The 19,589-nt window shown below is 44.5% G+C and overlaps 1 protein-coding gene across 2 annotated transcripts in view; it reads right to left on the bottom strand.

Annotated features, from left to right (window-relative positions):
* TMEFF1 (transmembrane protein with EGF like and two follistatin like domains 1) overlaps positions 1 to 6,573 on the bottom strand; it is a 130,655-nt gene extending 124,082 nt beyond the window's left edge. For both annotated transcript variants that reach the window (XM_037381933.1, XM_037381932.1), the window contains exon 1: positions 6,002 to 6,573. In XM_037381933.1, coding sequence (XP_037237830.1) covers positions 6,002 to 6,251 — 250 coding nt within the window. In that variant the 5' untranslated portion in view covers positions 6,252 to 6,573. The remainder of the gene's footprint in view (positions 1 to 6,001) is intronic.
* Positions 6,574 to 19,589: the final 13,016 nt, after the last annotated feature.

Consider the following 19,589-nt stretch of genomic DNA (forward strand, 5'->3'; position numbering starts at 1 on the left):
GATCTTGTGAAGTCCCCAGGAAAGTGGACTACTGCAGATGAAAGCAATCAGTACCTGAGAGAAATAGTGCTACTGCAAGTCATCTACAATGATATAGATAATGATGAGGCCTCCAAAGACCCAAAGGATCTCCTGTCTACATGGGCCATGTGAAGGAAGGTTGTTCAAAGTACCCCAGTGTCATATTCTAACAGCTTGGCAGCAGTGTATTGCCTGGATATGGATACACCAACCATGGAGACAGTGTCTTCTTGGCTCCCAGACTTTGAAGAAAATCTCTGTACTTTCTCATCCCTACAGGCCAGCACCTTGGCTGTCAGGGGCACCCCAAGAAATCAGTCTTCTCCTGCCCCAGTCAGAGGGGAAGGGAGCCACGTGGTGCACTCTGATTCTTCCTGCATGACCAGGGGGAGGGCATGAGGAAGTGGGATGGTGAAACCACCTTTAATTTGGAAGCCCCTGTACACAAACTGAGGGAAGACAGCTGTTAGGAAGGGGTCACCCAAGAAGGCTGTCACCATAGTGGTTGTAGAGACACAAGAAAGTAGTCAACACTATCCCAGACATAGAACTGAAACCATCGCCCTTGATCCTGATGAGGGGACTTCTGGTCTGGCACCGCAAGAGTCAGACAGTGAATACTCTGACCAGGAACAGGAATAGAGGGTCCCTGCCTTTGGCCGGGAGGAGGAATGGGATGACCGGGTGTGTGGATTTGATGGCCTGGCACATTAGACCCACAGAAGTATAAGGCTTTGGTAGACTGGTGTATGCTGGTGCCATCAGAGTACAGGGGCACAGAACACATCTGGATCTCTGGAGTGATGCCAAGAATTGTCTTTATTGGAGGCTGAGGCAAGCTTAACAGGGGACAAGTGGGAAAAGCACTCTATTGTGACCTGCTCAGAGGCCCCTTGTATCCTTGGCATAGACTACTTCAGAAAGGGTACTTCAAGGACCCAAAGGGGTACCAAGGAGCTTTTGGTGTAGCCACCGTGAATACAAAGATCAAACAGCTATCTACCCTGCCTGGCCTCTACGAAGATCCCTTTGCTGTGGGGCTGCTGCAAGCTGAAGAACAGCAGATGCCAATTGCTACCAGGACAGTGCACCGGCAGCAATATCACACAAACCGGGACTCCCTGGCTCCCACCTGTGAGCCAAGGAGCGATCAACAAGACGCACTCACCTTTTAACAGTCCCGTATGGCCAGTGCAAAAGTCTGGCAGAGGGTGGAGGTTAACAGTAGACTAGAACAGCCTGAATGAAGCAATGCCACCACTGAGCGCTGCTGTACCAGACACGTTAGAGCTCTGATATGAACTGGAGCTGAAGGCAGCAAAGCGGTATGCTACAACTGACATTGGCATCCAGCAAAGGTCAACCCACCACACACACAAAATACAGAAGATATGTTCTTAATTTCTAGTCTTTGATTACAGCAGGTACAAATACATTACATGCATCACATCAAAGTGCTACACAGACAATGCTTGAGCAGATAATTTTTTTCTTGAAATGTGCATGCTGTGTCTCTTCTGCTAGCACTGGTATCCAGCGATAGTAAGCTTGGGGGATCCCTGCTACAGGATCTTGAGGGCAGACTCGAAGGCATCTAACAGAGTAATGGAAATAAAGAGTCCCTAGTTGAACATCCTTGATTGCACATCAGGGATATGCAGGAACAACAGCTTCAGCAGGAGGTGCTGAGGAAAAAGACTTGCAAATTCTGAATGAGATGGCACTCATTGATGGTGGAAAGTAGACAGAAGCAAGGATGAGACAAAAAGAAGTATTTTTCTGTGGTGCCACATGCACCTCCAGCAACAGTGACAGCAGCCATAATTCAAATGCATTGCTCCCTCTTTGAGTGTGTGCAGTAATCAATAATTAATATATTTTTTCTCTTCTGTTGTATACTACGCAGACTTACGATCACACTTCTGGACCTTTTTGCCTTATCTGCATTTAAACTGGATCTCCTTTTGCTCATCTCACTCACCTTCTGTGCTCTTCCCAACTCTTCTTCCTCTAAAACTCTGTTTGCACATGGAAAACAGGCATGCTTTGAAAACAAAAGCATATGATGTGGCCAGTTCTTGCCACCCTTGCCCACCCCCTGTGAGCTGCTCCCACTCTCGGCTGTGTATCTTTTCTCATACTGCTTCCTTACTCCCTTCTGCTTGTGTACCTGTTGACACCTTCCACTCCCATCCCTCTTCCGGACCCACTCTTGTTGCCCAGCCTTCAGACACTTTTGTCCTACTGATGGTGTCCTCCTCACCCTTCTCACCCTACCACATTTTAAAATAGCATACACATGAATTTTGCTTTGCTTGTTGCACTCCTGTTGGCTTACCACATTCTCTTCTTTCATCTCTCTTTTTTTTTTCTACTGTTTCCACATTCTTTGTTTGTCTTATTTACTCCATGAGTTATTTCAGGGCAGAAACCATTTCTCCAAAGCATATCGGAAGTTAAGATAATGTATATATGGTGAAGGATGGCTCCACTGTAGCTTTCTCTGCTGTTCTCTCTAAAAATTTACAAGCTTTTTGACAGCTTGTACTTCCATGCTTAATAAACAGCACATCATAGATTCAGCCATCACATAACCCTATCACAGGATAGATACTTTCCTTTGTCCCTCTATCCCCTTTCTTCTCCCTAATCGGTAATTTCTATCTACTTTTATCTACAAACTATTTCAGACATGTTATGACTGTGCAAAAGAAAAGCATTCATACCCCTCAGAAGAGGAATTCCATGAAAGAGGTGTCCTTAATTTTTCCTTGACCTCACTCAATCTTCAATAAGCTATCTTAAAACAATTTTTTCTTCTTTATGTTTACTCAAAGAGAATTTAAGAAACCAGGAGCAGCATATGGCCTATGAGATGCATTGGAGGTGTGTGGAATTGTGCCAAATAAGTATATTTTACCACATGAAAGAATAGCAAGCTGAACTTACCAAAAGAAACATACTCCTGTTACTGAACATCCTGGGTGTACAAATCCAAACCAATGCACTGAGCAGTATCACTGGTTAAGTGTGTGTTATCTTTCACCAAAATCTTCAGTGTTTTGTCAGTTATGATCAAATTGCAACCCCTGTGGCTGCCACACGTGACCGGAGCATACCTCACACCAGAGACTCAACTGGACTGAAACTGAAGATGCTCACGCGCAGCCTATGTGTCTCTGGGGAGTACCGGTGGGTCAGGAGCTTGTGCACTAACTACATTTTGTACTTACCTTTACACCTGGGATGCTTAATACCCCCCTGTAGTTCACAGCCTTTATTAAGGACACAACTGTCTTATAGCCTGAGCAGAGAAGCAAGCATCACACCACCCTACCCACAGGCAGTGAGTATCAGAACTGTTGCAGAAGATGACTACAGGTAGCACTGGGAATAATATAACACCTCTAAAATGCCAGCTTTTTTTTTTACTCCATTCTGGGTAAAATGGAGCTACTTCATCTTCCTAGCTTAGCAAAGTATGGATTTAAAGATGAACAAACACAAGTCCACGTTGTCAGTTAACTCCAGATATGTCTTAATGCCCTGTTTTCTGCTCTAATCACTTAGTTGTATGTTCTTCACTTGGCCAGGGATGATGTAATTATATAATAATTTAACAATAGAGCAAACTGCAATGCATCTGGCAAAGGGGCAGAAGTAAACTGAAAAAGATATCTTAATTTTCATGTTGTCTGACTGTGTCCTTCCTCCACTTTTGCTACAGCAAACTTTCTTAAGCAGCATATTCTGGAGGAATAAAGGAGAGGAGTTCAGCATTTCCTAAAAATTTAACAAAAAATAAAGGCAGCTACATAATCTAGCAGTGATAAAATGTTATAAGCTCAGGAACCATCCCAAAAAGTTTAAGAAACTGTTCCAGGGCAGCAGGTCAACCCAATGCAAATATCAAAATGACAAAACAACAGAGGAGAGAAGAGTTTTGCTTCTCCGAGTGTGGAAGGTATTTAGAGTCCAAACATTTGAAGAAAAAGTAGTAATAGTGTTCTTAAGTTTACCTTTCAATATAAATAGCAATCTACATGATAGTAGTCCATTGAGAAAGGTGCTAATGCCAACAGCTGGCCCCATGTGTAAAGATGGGAAAGTCATCTTTTGCAGAGAGCCGCTCATCCAGTAAAAGTTAATGAAGCTATGCAGAGGAAAGTGAGGTGAAAATCTGTCCCAGATAATATGTGTTGATATTACTTCTTTCAAAATTAATGTTGAGAACTGAAACACTGCAGCTTTGTATGAAACAGTTAACATACAGCAGAATCTGACTACTGCATTTTTAAAATGAAATTTTCCTTCTGTATTTTTGCAGTTACACTAAAAATAGCTCCTGCCACATGCTCATATATAGCACATATATTTGCTCTGCCTATTTTTAGTAAAACCGAATTATTCTGAATGTCTTCAATATAGCATACGGTTTTCTAATTCCAGGTCGGAAAGCCCTCTTTCTGTGATGGTTTCTAAATAATGGTATCTGTGTGTTCCACATTATCTTAGAAACTTCCTTCTATATTTCATCAACCTTCCATATTTAATCTCCATGATTTATGCACATGCTGTGGTTTAATGACCCACATGTCTCTGACGGGTAAGCCGCTAACACCAGTGACACATTAACCTATTAACCTCTCTTTAAAAATAACCATGATATTCATACAAATAGAATGGAAAACTCAGGCAAGCAGTAAAACAGTAGCATTGTGGTAACACGGACTCTTAACGGGTGTATGTCTAAACAGGGTAAAATAGAGAGTAGATGAGCATATCAAGACTGAAGAGCAGTCAGAATTATTATATTGCAAAATCATTTTGCCACAGCTTGCTGGTCTGTGAGTTTGATGGCTGGCTTTAGCAGCATTATCCATATTACAAAATGTAATTGGGAGGAAGATCGCTATTCCATTCACTCATTCCTTGAAAGCCGTCAGACAGTTTGGGGACCCTCTCCGGGAAGGTACCAAGAGTTCCTTCCAAGGTGGGAACGGCCCTCCCAGCTTCCTCCCAGCTCCCGCAGAAGACAATGGGAGCGGGGGCTCCGCGCACCGGGCGAGGAACGTTCATCACCTTGGAGAAGGCACTCGGGCGGCCCTCGCCGCGGAATAACCCGGCGTCAAACACCAGCAAGAAAAATAAATAAATATTAGCATTTCTAGATACCAGTTTCAGAAGAAAAACAAGTCTTTCCAACAAACAGTAAACTTTATGCTGCATGTATTTACTTTGCTCTACTTTAAAAACACCACCGTATCCCTCAAGATGCAAGAAAACGTGCTGCTGTCACGCCGAACCGATTCATCTCCATTGAAACTGTGCTATACCAGCACCTACTTCTGCACAGGATGGGCAGGCACCACCAGGCATTCTCCTGTCGCGCACCCAAGGCAGGGAAAATCCCTAAAAAGCTTATTCCGCGCACATCCCAGGGTATTTCGCTGTCGGCGTCTCACACGGAGCGAACCTCCGCGGCAAGGGGCCGGGCGGGTGGGGGCTGCCCCGGGCCCGGGGCTGGGCTGCGCACACGGGCAGGGTGGGACGGGGGGCGCAGCCCCGCGAGCCCGGTGCGGGGCTGCGCTGCCGGCAGGACGGGAGGGAGCGGGGGCGGCCGGGGCGGGCGGCGGGCACCTGCCGGCACCGCGGCGGGGGGCGCGGAGCGGAACAAAAGCCGAGAGCCGGCGGCAAACTCCTTCCCTGCGGCGGGACCCGCTGGAGAGGGGGCTCCCCCGCACCCCCCACCCCGGGGAGGGGCTCTCCCTGCCGGCCGGGGCGCCGGCCCGCCGCACCCGGGGCCGGGGCCGCCGCCGCTCCTTTGTTTTCCGCCGCCCGCAGCGCCGCGCCGCGCCGGGCAGGGCAGGGGGGATCGGGGGGGCGGGGGGGGCACAGGGGGGGCAGGGGGCCGCGCTCGGCCCTCCACGTGCACGCGTGGGCTGCCCGAGGGGCGGGGGGCGGGAGCCGGCGGCATTACCTGAGCAGTTGATGCCTTTCCCCTTGCCGCCGCCCTGGCACTCGGCGCCGGGCAGGGGGTGGGAGGCGCGGCCGGCGGGCAGCGCGGAGAGGGCGAGCACCAGGAGGGCCGAGGTGTAGCACAGCGCCAGGGGGGGTCCCGCTCGCAGGAGCGGCCGGGCGGCGGCCGGGCTCTCTCCCAGCATGGCGAGGGGCGGCTGAGGAGCGGCAGCGGCGGCGGGATGGCGGCGGCGGCGGCAGGCCCGCAGCATCAACCGGAGCCCGCGGCGCCGCCCGGGCGGGACCGTCCTTTCTCCGCCGTGCCGGAGCACACCTTCAGCATCCCCGCCGCGGCGGCCGCACGGACCCGCCGCTGCCGCCGCCTCCGCCCGGTGCCCGGCCGCGGGCAGGGCTGGCCCCGGCGGTACAGCGCGGCCCCCGCAGCCCGGCGGTGTGCGGCGGCCGCCTCCGCGCCTGCCCGCCGGCGGGGCCGCCTCGCCCCGGCCGCGCTCCTTTGTGCGCGGCGCCCGGCAGCGCCGCCGCTCCGCCTGCAACAAAGGGAGCGGAGCCGAGGCGGCTGCTGCTGCCGCCGCCGCCGCCGCGGAGGGGGAGGAGGAGGAGGAGGAGGGAGAGAAGGGGGAGGAAGCACACGTGATGGCAGCCCCCTCCCCCGGGACCGGAGGGGAGGTGAGGGGCTTCTCGCTCAGCGGGCGAGGCGAGCGGCGGCGGCGGCAGCGCCCGCCCGGAGGGGCTGCCCCCGCGGGGAGCGGGTGGGGGGACCCCGGCGCGGCGGGGGGTACCGGCGGTAGGACTGATGGGGGAGAGAAAGCAGAGCGGGTCCCGGGGGGCGGCGTGGCAGCAGGGCCACCGCACGTCGTCTGCCATCCCACGAGATGGGTTATTACTCACTGCTAAGCCGGCACGAGTGGGGCTGAGGAAGGACGCAAAGGGACCGTCTCTGCTATCGATTAATTGTGAGGCTCGTGTCTAATTCTTACTGAACGGCAGCCCAGCACGCACGGCGGGAGCATTTGTACCCATCCAAGTAAATAAATACATTCACGGTGAAGGTGGTGACTCCTGTAACACAGCGCTTTTGCTGTCTGGGGTTTTCCCCGTCCCTCACGCTGAGACCCTTCGGGGGTCCAAAGCACTGCACGGGTACAGGGGGTCCGAAGCACTGCACGGGTACAGGGTGCCAGGCACGTATCCTGGGTGCAAACCCCCAGCGTGTGGCTGTATGGCTGTATGGCTGTATGGCTGTATGGCTGTATGGCTGGAAGCTTTGTGTAAATTGACTGCTCTGCTACTATTTCTGCACATGGAAAACACAGGACAATGCTTTACATTCAACAAGAATTCTTCCTGTCTCAGTTGTCACTTACATTTCATGCCAGTTTTTTAATCTGCTGTGCAAATACACTGTACGTTTGTTTTTCAGGAACAAGAACTGCCCGTTTCCTTGGCCTCTCTGCTGCTGCATGCCACCAGCTTGCCATAAGGTATAGAGCTTGTGTCAGGAGACCTGGCTTGCTCTAAGGTATAGCTCTTCTGTGAGGAGACCTTTGAGTAGTTTGTTAGCCAGAGCAGTCAAGAATAAGGCCATAAATCCAGCAGTAAGCTCTGGGTAGGCACAGTGGTGAGACATGTAAAGTCAGATTGTTGTGTTTTTAAATACAGCGATGAAGAGGTAAGTCCTGTATCACTAAGACTGAGAGAGCAATTTTCTTTTGGCATATGGGGTTTAACACTGACTGCCTCTGCCAAGGAAACTCTTCTGTAGAAATCACTTGCTCCTTTTGCTAGCAGTGCTGCTAGATGTCAGAAGAGCTCTGCTCCTCGGTAACTTGAGGTGCATTAACTCACATGGGGCCTGTCCTGCTGTAACTGGGCTGCTGAGGTACATTGGCCAGGAAGTTTAAAACCTGCTAGATCTGCATACTGCAATCTGGTCTGCTAAACAGGTAAAGCTTTTGCATCTTTAGGCCATGGGAGCAGCACAGATCTTGTGTTTTGAAGGTAGCATTTTGCTGCTGTGGGAGCAAATACTCCATATAACCCACTCCATAAACACAACTAGATGCATCTTACACTAAATATGCTATTTTCCTGTATTCTTGCTGGAGGGCTGGACCAGAACTGCCCTCACGTGTTACATTAGAAAGCCTTTCTAATGCCCAGCCTGAACACATTCAAGACCAGCTCACACCCACTTGCCCTTGTGCTGTGCAATGTTTCAGTTAGGCATTTCGTTTTCCCTTGCATTTAAATCTATAACATATTTATAGGCACGAGGCATTGCCTCTCTCAACTTGTCTAGCCTGCCAGTAAGTTTTGTTAGTCTCCTCCTAGAACTCTGTTAACTCAGATTTTACTGCAGTAGATACAATTTGAATTCAGCTTTCTTCAGCATAGCTGACATGCAACATGTAACAGTTTTTCAGACAGTATTGCCAGTCTTCGCAGTGGGGGTAATCTCCCTTGATTTCTTCCAAAGCAACTTGTTCTCATACAGCCAATTTGCTTTTTATATGAGCAAATCTCACCGATGGTTTGGGATCATGCTGTGAGTGACTAATACAGGCAACTCCCTCTAATTGTCTGTCATTTACAGTCCCTAATAAAAATGCTTTTTATAAATGTCTAAGTGCATGACCCTATCTTTTCCATTATTGAATTTCATCTCATTTCCGTTATTCCAGTCCTCAAGATTATTTAGTCATCTCCATAGGATATTCTGAACCTCCTTTCTATTGACAGTCCTGCCCAGTTCTTTGTGTCTAGAGCACTCCCACCTTCACAATAACAAAAATATATGTGAACACAAACTATTGCTCCCAGAACAAACTTTAAGAAACAGTAACAGTGCTTCTCCCAATTTAAATATTCCTCTTCCAGGGCAGTGGGTAGTCAGCTGTGGTGAATTCACAACTGAATTTGCAGTTTTTCTTAAGTTCCTCATGTCTTTCAGCTTAACTAGGCAACCCCTATGAAAGCTTTAAATAAGTCCAGATAGATTTTAAGTAAATCTTGGGGTTTGGCTTTGGGTTTTGGTGGGTTTTTTGGGTTTTTTGTTTTGGTTTGGTTTGGGTTTTTTTGACTCCTGGGATGGGTGACATGCCATTTTTAGCTAGAAAAGCCATGTCTGATTTGTGCTATCTGTCTGGATGCATCTTTAGCTAGTCTTAAGTGAGTGATACAGTCATGTTTGATTGGCATATTCACACTGTGCCAGCTGGGTATTCGTTCTTATTCTGTTGAGACATATATTTAAAAAACAAACAAGCAAACAATAAACCAACCAACCAACAAAAAAACCCAAAAAACCAACCCCCCAAAAAATCCACCAAACCAAAAAACCCAGAACACTTTCCTGCCAGCTTCAGAAGCAAAAGAACTCCAAAAGAATTTGAATAAATTTTTACAGGTGGATGAAATGGCACACCGACAAAATGACAAATCTGGTATATCTTTGAGATCATGCTAAACTCTGCCACATTTGGTACTTTCCATCTTTGGCAAGTAAATATGGCTTTACTGCAATTATACAATAATTTCACTTCTGCTCACCTCCAACTGCTCTCCTGTGAAAGTAAGAAGCTCTACAGATTGTCAAAAATTGTCATTCTTGGTGAGCTCTTGAACACCACCAGCAGTTTTTCATTTTGCTGCTTGCGCACATACAATTTGTGCCCTCCCTTATTTTTCTCCAGTAACTGTAAGAAGGAAGATGCACAACCAAAGGGAAGCAGTGAATATACAAGAGCAGAGAGAAACTGCCAGACCAGTAAGAATGATTTCATTTGCCACAGAGATCTGGATGCAATACAGATACACTTAATTGTGAAAACACTATTTAATTTCATCTTAGAGAACAAAATGGAGAACAGAGATCTATAATTTAGTGAAACTATTAAAGTGTTGTTTGGAGCCCGCTGCGCCCCTATGCATCAGGCAGTAGAATCCTGCCCTTGACAGGTGTTTTGCTGAAGAATTGTACTTATTAATCTCAACTTTCATTCTTACCCAAACAAGACATAAAAATATTAAATGTATAAACTGAAACAGCGTTCACAGAATCAAAGAATCACAGAAAGATTGAGTCTGGAAGGGACCTCTGGAGGTCATCTGGTCCAACACCCCTGCTCAAGAAGGGCCACCTACAGCAAGTTCCCCAGGACCATGTCCAGACAGCTTTTGAATATCTCCAAGGATGGAGACTCCACAACCTCCTTGGGCAGCCTCTGCTAGTGCTTGGCCACCCTCACAGTAAAAAAATGTGTCCTGATGTTCAGGAGGAACCTCCTGTGTTTCAGTTTGTGCTCATTGCCTTTGGCCCTGAACCAAAGATGTCGTCTAACCAAATCTAGAATCGGTCTCAACAAAGACTCAAGATGCAGGAGTTCTCTCATATAAACTATTTCACTTTTGTTACTTCATCAAAAATCCTGTTTATGCAATAGCTGAACTCCTTTATCTGCCCCTATTTTTTTCTACTCATCTGTGCCCAAAATCTCAACTGACACCTACCTAAACCTGCCACCTTCAGCATCTGTAACTTGGATAATACAAGTAAGGATCTTCAGTATACGGGCCCAACATATTCTGATAATACAAAATGAGTGCAAAATCAAAAGAGTCAAGAAAGGACCAGGTGGTACTGACTATGTCACTTAGTTTCATACATAGTTCATTAGCCTTTAAATTTTGTATTTAATTAACTGACATTAAAATTGGTTTTTAGCACCACAGATCTTCTGTGTTATTCCCGAGTGCTTCAGCAATCAAATGTGTGGCCCAGGATTTAGAGCGAGGTCACTGTGTAGGACATGGGAGCTTATCCAACAGACCCTGCACAGGTTTTTGTTGCCATACTCACCCATGTGCCACGCAAACGTAATTCTGGAGAAGTTTCCTTGCCTGGAAGGCTCTTTCCAAATAGAAAGAGAGTTTAGTGTAGTATTCTCTTGATCCTTTTAGTCCAGGACTATGTATGTGGCCTCAGCCTCAGATCAATACTTGCCCTCTGTTAAAGTTTCACATATCTAAGTTATGATCCGGAAGCCTGATCAAGTGATTCAAGTATTTAACAACTCTGAAAGCTAGGAAAAAAGGCAGTTTAGGCCAAACTGAATTTGCTGGCACAGTAATGAGAACAGAGGGCAAGAGCTCAGGAAAGCCAGGCTTGATTATGCTGCTCCTGGGAGGTGGGAACGAGAAGGCTGGTGACTGCCTGTGCCTTCTCCCTGCCACTATAACTTGATCATGGCTCTGGGGCAAGCAACACAGGCAGTGGGGCAGTGGCCATTTTACTGACCCCCCTGCACCCTGCTGCTCTGTGCAGCAGTGTCCTTTCCCAGAACATAAAGTTGCCTCAATGCCTCACCAGTTTTTGAGGTACCAACACTTTCAGGCTAGTTGTTCTTGGGAGGCTGAAATCTCTTTCCCTTGTTTTGTTATGCCACTCTTTTTTGCATCTTATAATTCACTCCTGTAGTTCTTGTCTCTATTTCCCTCTTTTTCTTTTAACCTCTGAATTTTCAGATGTTTACTTACTTTCCCCATTCCCCCTAATTTTCTGGCTTTTCACTTTTCCCTTCAACATGGTGCCAGATCTGCTTATTTTCTTGCAGTTGTTTTGCCTCCTTTTTCCCAGAATATCTTTATTTAGTCAAAAGGCAGGACTAAAAGCCCATTTTGGTTAATAAGATGATTTTTAAGAACCAAGCCAGAGATACATTTCTTCTCATTGAATTTCCTGTCTGTCCCAGTGTCCCTGTGAATCAGGGCATATTACTGAGCCCATTTTGCTGCTGGGAAAACTGAAGGACCAAGATGTTTCTTTTTACCAGTAACAGCCACAGGACACAAAGGATTCTGTAGCCATTGCAAAACCAGATCCTTACCTTTCAAGCCCCAGTTTCAAACACATGTTTCTCCAGTGCATTTTGGTTCCTCCCAATGCTAACACTTTCTGTTGACTTTTACTCGGGGGGGGGGGGGGGGGGGGGGGAACGGGAACAGTAGTGAAAGATGCAAAACATTCTTAAGAGCTGGCACAAACATGTCTACCCATCTTGCTCATTCTCATTCATCCATTCCAAACAGGTTTTCTCCTATCTTGGCTTATATGATAAAATTCGAGCTGTCCTTTAGCACCTTCACATATTTAGGTCTTTTAATCTTTCCTCATTAATCAGTTCTTCAGCACACTAATCAGTTTGCTAGCCTTTTCTCAGTTTCTTCTAATGTGTTGACATCTTTCTTTTACTCAAATACTACCAGACTCTGACTGCTGATCAGTAAAAGTGATTTCCAATAGAAGTGAGTGCTTGTGTCACTTATTGATCAGACTATTTCAATTCTTTGTTAGCATGGACCCCAGTGAACCGTATTTAGACTGCAGCTAATTCACAGCATAGTAACCTGTACGTGCCTTTGTGTACCAGGAAGGCCACACCTTATTTAGTTTTGCAGTTCTTCCACTGTATCCATAAAATTATGTTAATTTTTCAATACTGCTTTCAGCTTTTGGCATCCTCAAAGACAAAGATATAGTATATTTCACTGAACCTGAGCTGCATTGCCCCCACAGCTCTCTGTATTCTGAATCAGATGTGTATTCAGTTTGCTTTAAGTGTAATCTTCAGTTAATGAGTACTAGGGCTCTTGCCAATTATGCCCCTTGCTTTGAGAATACCCTTCACGTTGTTATCTGCAATTCTTAATCAAAATGTAAAAGTAGATTAAAGAATGACATGTTTTATGCTGCATTTAATTGTCCCCAATGGCTGGTTTTAGTAGTACATTATATAGTAAAATATTCTCAAACATTTTTGTCAAGGGGCTCTGTAATTTCAATTTTATTTTGTTTTAATTTTTGCTACAGAACCACACAAGTGGATGCAGCATACAGCTTGTCAGCCCACTAAAGACATACAGAAAGGGACTATTACTTCCCTGTGCTGTGACAGTGTGTAATTCAGAATTGCATAAGCTTTTCTATATCACTATATTGCATTGCATTTCCCAGTCTAATTTTTCCTAACCTTCTGATGTTCTCATACTCTAGTTTTGCATAGCTTTTCAAAGTTTATTAACCATTTCTATGATGCTGTACATTGATTTTGATCATTATACAGTTAGCCTTTCCAAGAGTATTTCTCATGCTTCTATCATTAACCAAACTGTCCAAACTTCATTTTCTTTGTTACTTTAATGTTTGCACAAGAGACAAATTACATTGTTCTTGATCCACATTATATATAATGCTTGTAAGCATAAAAGCAATTAAATTATCATTATGTTAGTATGTAAATATATACTTAGAAAAAATAACTGTCAAGAAGGAGAAACAGAACTGTGTATTTTTTTCACATGCACAGTGATTGTGGCATATAAGATAAGAATTAGGCAAGGTGCTAGCTCCAACATAATGCATGTTCAGGTTAATGAGAGTTTAGGGTCTAGAATAATTACATACTTAAATGATAATATAGTCTTATCTTATTTCTCCACAAAAATTTAGAAAGAACTTCCAAATCTCATGGAAGCTCAGAGCATGTCCATTAACAGAGTAATATACTTTATCCAGTGGAGCACGTCTCTAAGTATTTGCAAGCCATGACTTATAAATGGGAGGTTTATTGGATTTCCAGAACCTTGTGAAATCTCCTTTGGTGGATAATAAAGTCAACTGAATACACTTCCATAGGAGCTTGTCTAATATGATTACATTTGTGCCCAGAAGTATGAGACCATTAGGGATTTAGACTGTACAGAGCATCATCTGCCTTGCTCCATGTGTTTCGGTCTGCCTGCTGGAAGTTTTCAAGATAAGAACAGGACTCATTGGGTGAGCTGTCATGCCAGCTGACAAGTGATAGCTGGTGCAGATTGATGAGGGTGCACCTGGAAATATGGCACTTTACTGTGAGGGTGGTGAGACTCTGGACCAGGCTGCCCGGAGAAGCTGTGGATGCCCCGTGCCTGGAAGTGTTCAAGGCCGGGCTGGATGGGGCTTTGAGCAACCTGCTCTAGCAGAAGGTGTCCCAGCCCATGGCAGTGGGGGCTGGAACCAGGTGATCTTTAAGGTCTCTTCCAAACCAAACCATTCTATGATTCTATAATAGTGGTTTTGTAGTGGATTAGGATGATTTTGCAACTACTTGTCCATATTTTTTTAAAAGAAGTTAGCTGTACCAAGCATTTCCCATCAGTCAGTTACATAACTGTAACAAAGATCTGAATTCAGCTTTAATCTTTTTGACAGAGTGATTTAATAAGTAGTCCCTTAGTATCAATAGTTAAATTTCTACTTGGAAAGACAGGAAATAAATATAACTTTTTGCAAATAGAGCAGATCTTTTGACTTACTGTAATCACATGACTTGTTTGCATGCATCAGTGTCTCCTGTCCTAGCTTCCCCACAAGAAATGTTATGCCTCTTCCCCTAGCTGGATATATTGCGATGAGCATTAATTTGCTCAGAGACCACCTGCTTCTGACAGATTAAAAGTACTTTCTGTTTAAAGTTTGAGCTCCTTCTGCAGGATACTCCCACAACAGCTCTGCTGAGTTGTGGTGGTCAGGTGCTGCTCTCCAGACTTCCCTGGCCACCAGCAGGCTGCAGAGCTTTCCTCCTTCAGGCTACTCTGCCACCTGACTTGGGCGCAGATGACTCTGTCATAGGGATGAAACCTCATCATCAAGCTGCCTGAATATCTGGAGTCCTTGTCGTCTCTTAATATATCCCGGTTTCTCAACTTAAGTGTGGAGGCTACCTTTTCCTTTTCAGAGGCACGTGGCTGGTGTAAACACATTCAACGTATAACATTTGCATATGCTTTTGAAGCAGAATTGCTCTGTATTCAATGGGCAGGGTTCTTTGTAGAAAATACCAGTAGCATTAGGGTGCTGATTCAGTAGGTATTGGAGTATAGTATCAATTACACACAGCTTGTAAATGTGGAACTTTTGTCTGTATCACAGGATGCTTCTAAGCTTGTAAGGTTCAAATAAGTCCTTCTCCCTGGCCCAGGATACATGTTTTGTGTCAGGAAGGGGCACTAATTGCTTGTGAGTAGGGAGCAAGCTAAATTGGCTGAAATATATCAATCAATATGAAAGTACTGGCTAAAACGATGAAGAGAGATGCGCTACATCTTTCATAGAGAGAAATTATATGACTATTGTGTAGCCCCAGGGGAGGCAATGAGTTATTATTTATATTTGATTATCTCCTTTTTCCCCAAAAGACATGATGTTGTGGATACCGATGTGAGTCATAGTTAACTTTCAGAATATCATTAATCCTTTTGTTCTGCATCAAGTCATGCTTGCTATTGATGCTCGAAATGATGAAAGGAGTTTTACTTCACAAGACCCTGAACTTGCTACACTCCTTGCTTTTACAAAGGGAGAAATGGAATTGCATCAGAGCCACAAAAACTGCAGATTGCTCTAAAAAGACATATTTTACCAAAGCACTTTCTATGCCTAGTAGCATAATCTGTAGTGGACCTATTGTTGACACAGCTCTGGATATTTATATTCCTTCTGCAACAGTACAACATGATTCTGAACATCATGTGGAGCTTGAGAATAGGATTGCTACTGAAGGAAAGAGAACTGGTTCTGAACCATGTTCTGAATTTCAATCTGCACACAATGAACTTTCACATGAAGGCTGAGGGGAAATGAGAAATAAATAGCTTTTATTAGTTGAGCTGAATTTTATGGAGCAGTTTTAAATCTTTTATTGATTAGTGACCAGTATCACTGAGATAACTCATTTTTTAAAGAATGTTTAAGTGAATTTGTAGTAATGATGGTTGCATGTAATCCCCTTTCAAGGCTCCACTCTTGGAATAAGAAATGTTTCTGTTTGTCGAGCATAATGTTTTAACTTGAGCAAAAGGATATGTCACAGTTTTTTGATTCTATTTTTACCTCTGTTACTTGAGGTGTTTGAAATGTGCAACATCTACATTACTTACATACATTACTTTGAAATAAATTTCAGTGTGCAGGAAAGTAGGTTTTCCAGACAGATGTATTAGATGCATTGTTTCCAGTACCCCCAGATACACACTGGCTTGCACTGCTGTGGATAAGGATGGTATCGCTTAAAATAGCTTCCTGTACATACCAGCTTTTCATGTTATACCCACTTTTAGCAAGAATCTATCCCTGGGAACAAATGGTGGAAGGGCTGTTAAAGTCTCCTTGTGCTGTACAGTATCACAGTTCCTCCAGCATAACTGCTGCTGGGATGAGCTGAGAGCCAAATACGGTCAGTGTACTGAGGAGAAAACGTTTCAGCTGTTCTCACACTAAGAAACTAGGTGCTTTGAATTTGCCCTCCAGAGTGCATATGCACTCTTTCATAGTCTCATCATACATAAGGCTCCCACCCCACCAGGATTTTTTTCTTATCGTAGTCTCCACTTCCTCTTCCAGGACAAGACCCATGCATTGAGGTCACACTGCTCACCCACTCACACATGTGAAGAGGACAGGCTTGCTACCAAGGGAACCGAAAAGCATAAATCTACGAGTATGTCTCGGAAGTGGATTCAATGTCCTTCCCCTTTCGCTGTGCACCACTAGGAAGGATCAAAATCCAACTTCTGTTTGCTTTCTGGGAATCTGCAGTACTCGGAGCTGTCAAAGCCACATCCTCCACTGCCTTTCTGAAAACCCTTTCTGCAAGGCAGATGGTGAGCCAGGGAGGGAAAGGAAACCTCTTCTGCCATGCAGGCCTTTGTTTTTGGAGTTGCAAAGAGACTGAAAGCTCTTCGATGGGTAACTTGACAGATGTCCCCCCGAGGCTGAGATGCTTGCCACAGCAAGAAGCACTGCAGCTGGTGCTTACCAAAACCACCAGTTCTGACAAATCAGGAGAGAAATGGATTTGTCACATCCCTGATTTATTTTAGTCTACGATTGAAGTGAAAGATGCTGAACTGTGAGGAACATTGTAGTCATAGTGATGATGAACAGCACAAGTGCACATGAACACGTATTTTATTAGAAAACTATTGCTGTACATGTTCGTTATTTGCTGACTGACTCCTGTAGGCAATAAACACTCTTCTAAAATATCACTCCCTTGGTAGCAAGTTTTTCCTCCATCATTTTAAGATGAAAATGTTTCAATTTTCAGAATCTCCCCCCAACCAACACTTATGTGGACTTAGTGTTACGTTCTTCAAAAAGATGATACAACTACCCATTTGAAAAAACACGTGCTTCCCTTAGGTATTTAGATGCTGAGTTGAAAAGCAGCTTAAAAATACCTATGATAAATAGCTAACAATCCTATCTAATTCTATCATATGGACTTGGACATCTAAAAAGAAAATAATACAGCTGAATTGCTTCCATTGTTCTAAAGACTATTGTGAGAAAAATAGAAAAAATCTGTTAATTTATGGTATCTGGAAGGAATGATGCGTTAGATGTGGATTAGAAGTGAAATAATTTTTTAATAAACTAATTTTTATATTTGGTTCAAAAAGTTCTTATTTTTATGGCTAGATACATGAAGACAAACTTCTAACATTGAAGCAGCATTTTTCCACCAGGGGAGAGAAATAAAATAATCCAGTACTACAATAGCATGATGTTGCTATTTCAAATGCCTTATTATCAGTTTGAGCTATCTGACTAATGAGATACAGCAAGACCTTTGTTAGGGAATAGATAATCTTTTTAATATTACAAAAAATGTAATTAGACAAGGAAATTTAATATGAAATTAAGATAAATGTAATATGAAGATATAAAAATAGGTACTTGTTATGTGTAGGCTCCAAGACATATTTATAAATTTGTTGACTCAAAAGATACAAAAAGCCAGTCTCATCTCAAAAAAAACCTGCTGCATTTGGAGATACTGTGCTGCCCCCAAAAAGTCCTGGCTAGATCCAGACCAGAATCTACAAACTACTGTTAGTACATGCAACTACTGTATACATTGTGCATACTAATACACCAACTACTACAGAAAAACTGATCTTAGAAGAGTAGGTACAAGGAAATTTAGGAATGACACCTGGAAGTTTGTGTAAGTCCTAGGATATGTGTGGCAATATTTTACTAATGCTTCCCAACGCCCTGAAACCTAGTGGACCCTCATGCTCCAAAGAGCCCAGGATCCAGCAGTTTCCAGGTCCCAGCTCTCTGGAAAACCTGTCCTCCTATTCGGATGTCTAAATGTTGATAGCTTGCCAAACTCTTCTGAAAAATCTGGTGCTTAGAGTCCGCTTCCTTGATCATCTATTTAAAATAAAAGCCGCAGCAAAGACTGGTCTGCCTACCAGAGAAATGCAACTTCCATTGCAGAATCTTCCCACCACCTTTTAACTGCTCCTATCATTGGTATACTAATTTATTCTGGGTAGTAATGTTCTAATATGCTTTCAGCACAGCCGCATTTTCTTTTGAATTGAATCAGCAAGCTCTGTGGTATTATTTTAAACTCCATGGTAAGGCAAGAAGTGGTGAGACCTTTATTTAAGATAACCAGCATTTTTCCATTATAAGATGTCTTGCAGCAGTATTTAAGGAACTGTGGTTTCTCCATGAATTACTGTTTGGCACCAGGGTTGGCCTTAAGTCAAAAAGCCAGGATGCCTTTTGCTGGTTTTATAAAAGCCAGCAAAAGGCAAGTTACCAACTTCTAGGCCCTAGCATTTTCCACATATGATTTGTTTCATCCAACCTGAAAAATTGGCAAAATCTTTTATAATATCAAAAAACCCCATGCCTATGCTGTTCCAGCATTTCAAGATAGGATTGTGCATGGAGGAGGAAGAAGAGATGTCAGTCAACCAGCCACTTTTCTGCCCCTTCAGACCACCAGAACATTCCGTGGTCATTGAGGGGTGTGCCCTGAACTGACTGCACACAATCTATCTGCTCACTTCGCAGGGCACATGGCAGCACCCACAGTTTCTCAAAGCCACACCTGTAGCTGGAAGGACAAAAAGTTGGTGATGAACTGCTGAGGTCAAGGCAGGTCACTATCACAACACTCTACAAACTATCAAGCTGCAACAAGGCCTTTTACCATCTCATACCAACATACTCTTCATGCCAGTCCCTCTGCTACCTTCTCCTTGTCTTGCCTCATCCAGGGCACACCCTCTCTTCTCTTGCTTCTTCCTCTCTTCTCTTGCTTCTTCCTCAGCTGCTCCCTCTTCATTGGCTCTCAACCCCTTAACAAAACTAGCCACAGATGCATCTTACCTACATTGGCCAACCCGCCACCCCTGAAGCCAGCCCACAGCTGTATATTATCAGTGCTAATTAACCCAGCTTCATTCCTCTACAGATCACCACAAAGGCTACATTCACCTTATTGCAGGTATTGCAGCCAGCAAGAGAAGATGTGTAAAGCAGCTGGCTCTGAGCACCTTCCATTCTTGCAGTACACATTTGAGGAAGCCCTCCTTCTGCCAGGTTAAAGTTGGTCCCATGAGCTGGACACCTTTTTGCACCTGGGTGCACCTTCCAGTTTAGTTTCATGCAAAAAGAATAAAACTCATGTATGCAGGGACCCCTCCATCACGTGAATCAAGGCATGATCATTAAGGAGGACTGG

Source organism: Falco rusticolus, chromosome 3 (genome assembly GCF_015220075.1).
Source record: "Falco rusticolus isolate bFalRus1 chromosome 3, bFalRus1.pri, whole genome shotgun sequence".
Classification (NCBI taxonomy): Eukaryota; Metazoa; Chordata; class Aves; order Falconiformes; family Falconidae; genus Falco; species Falco rusticolus.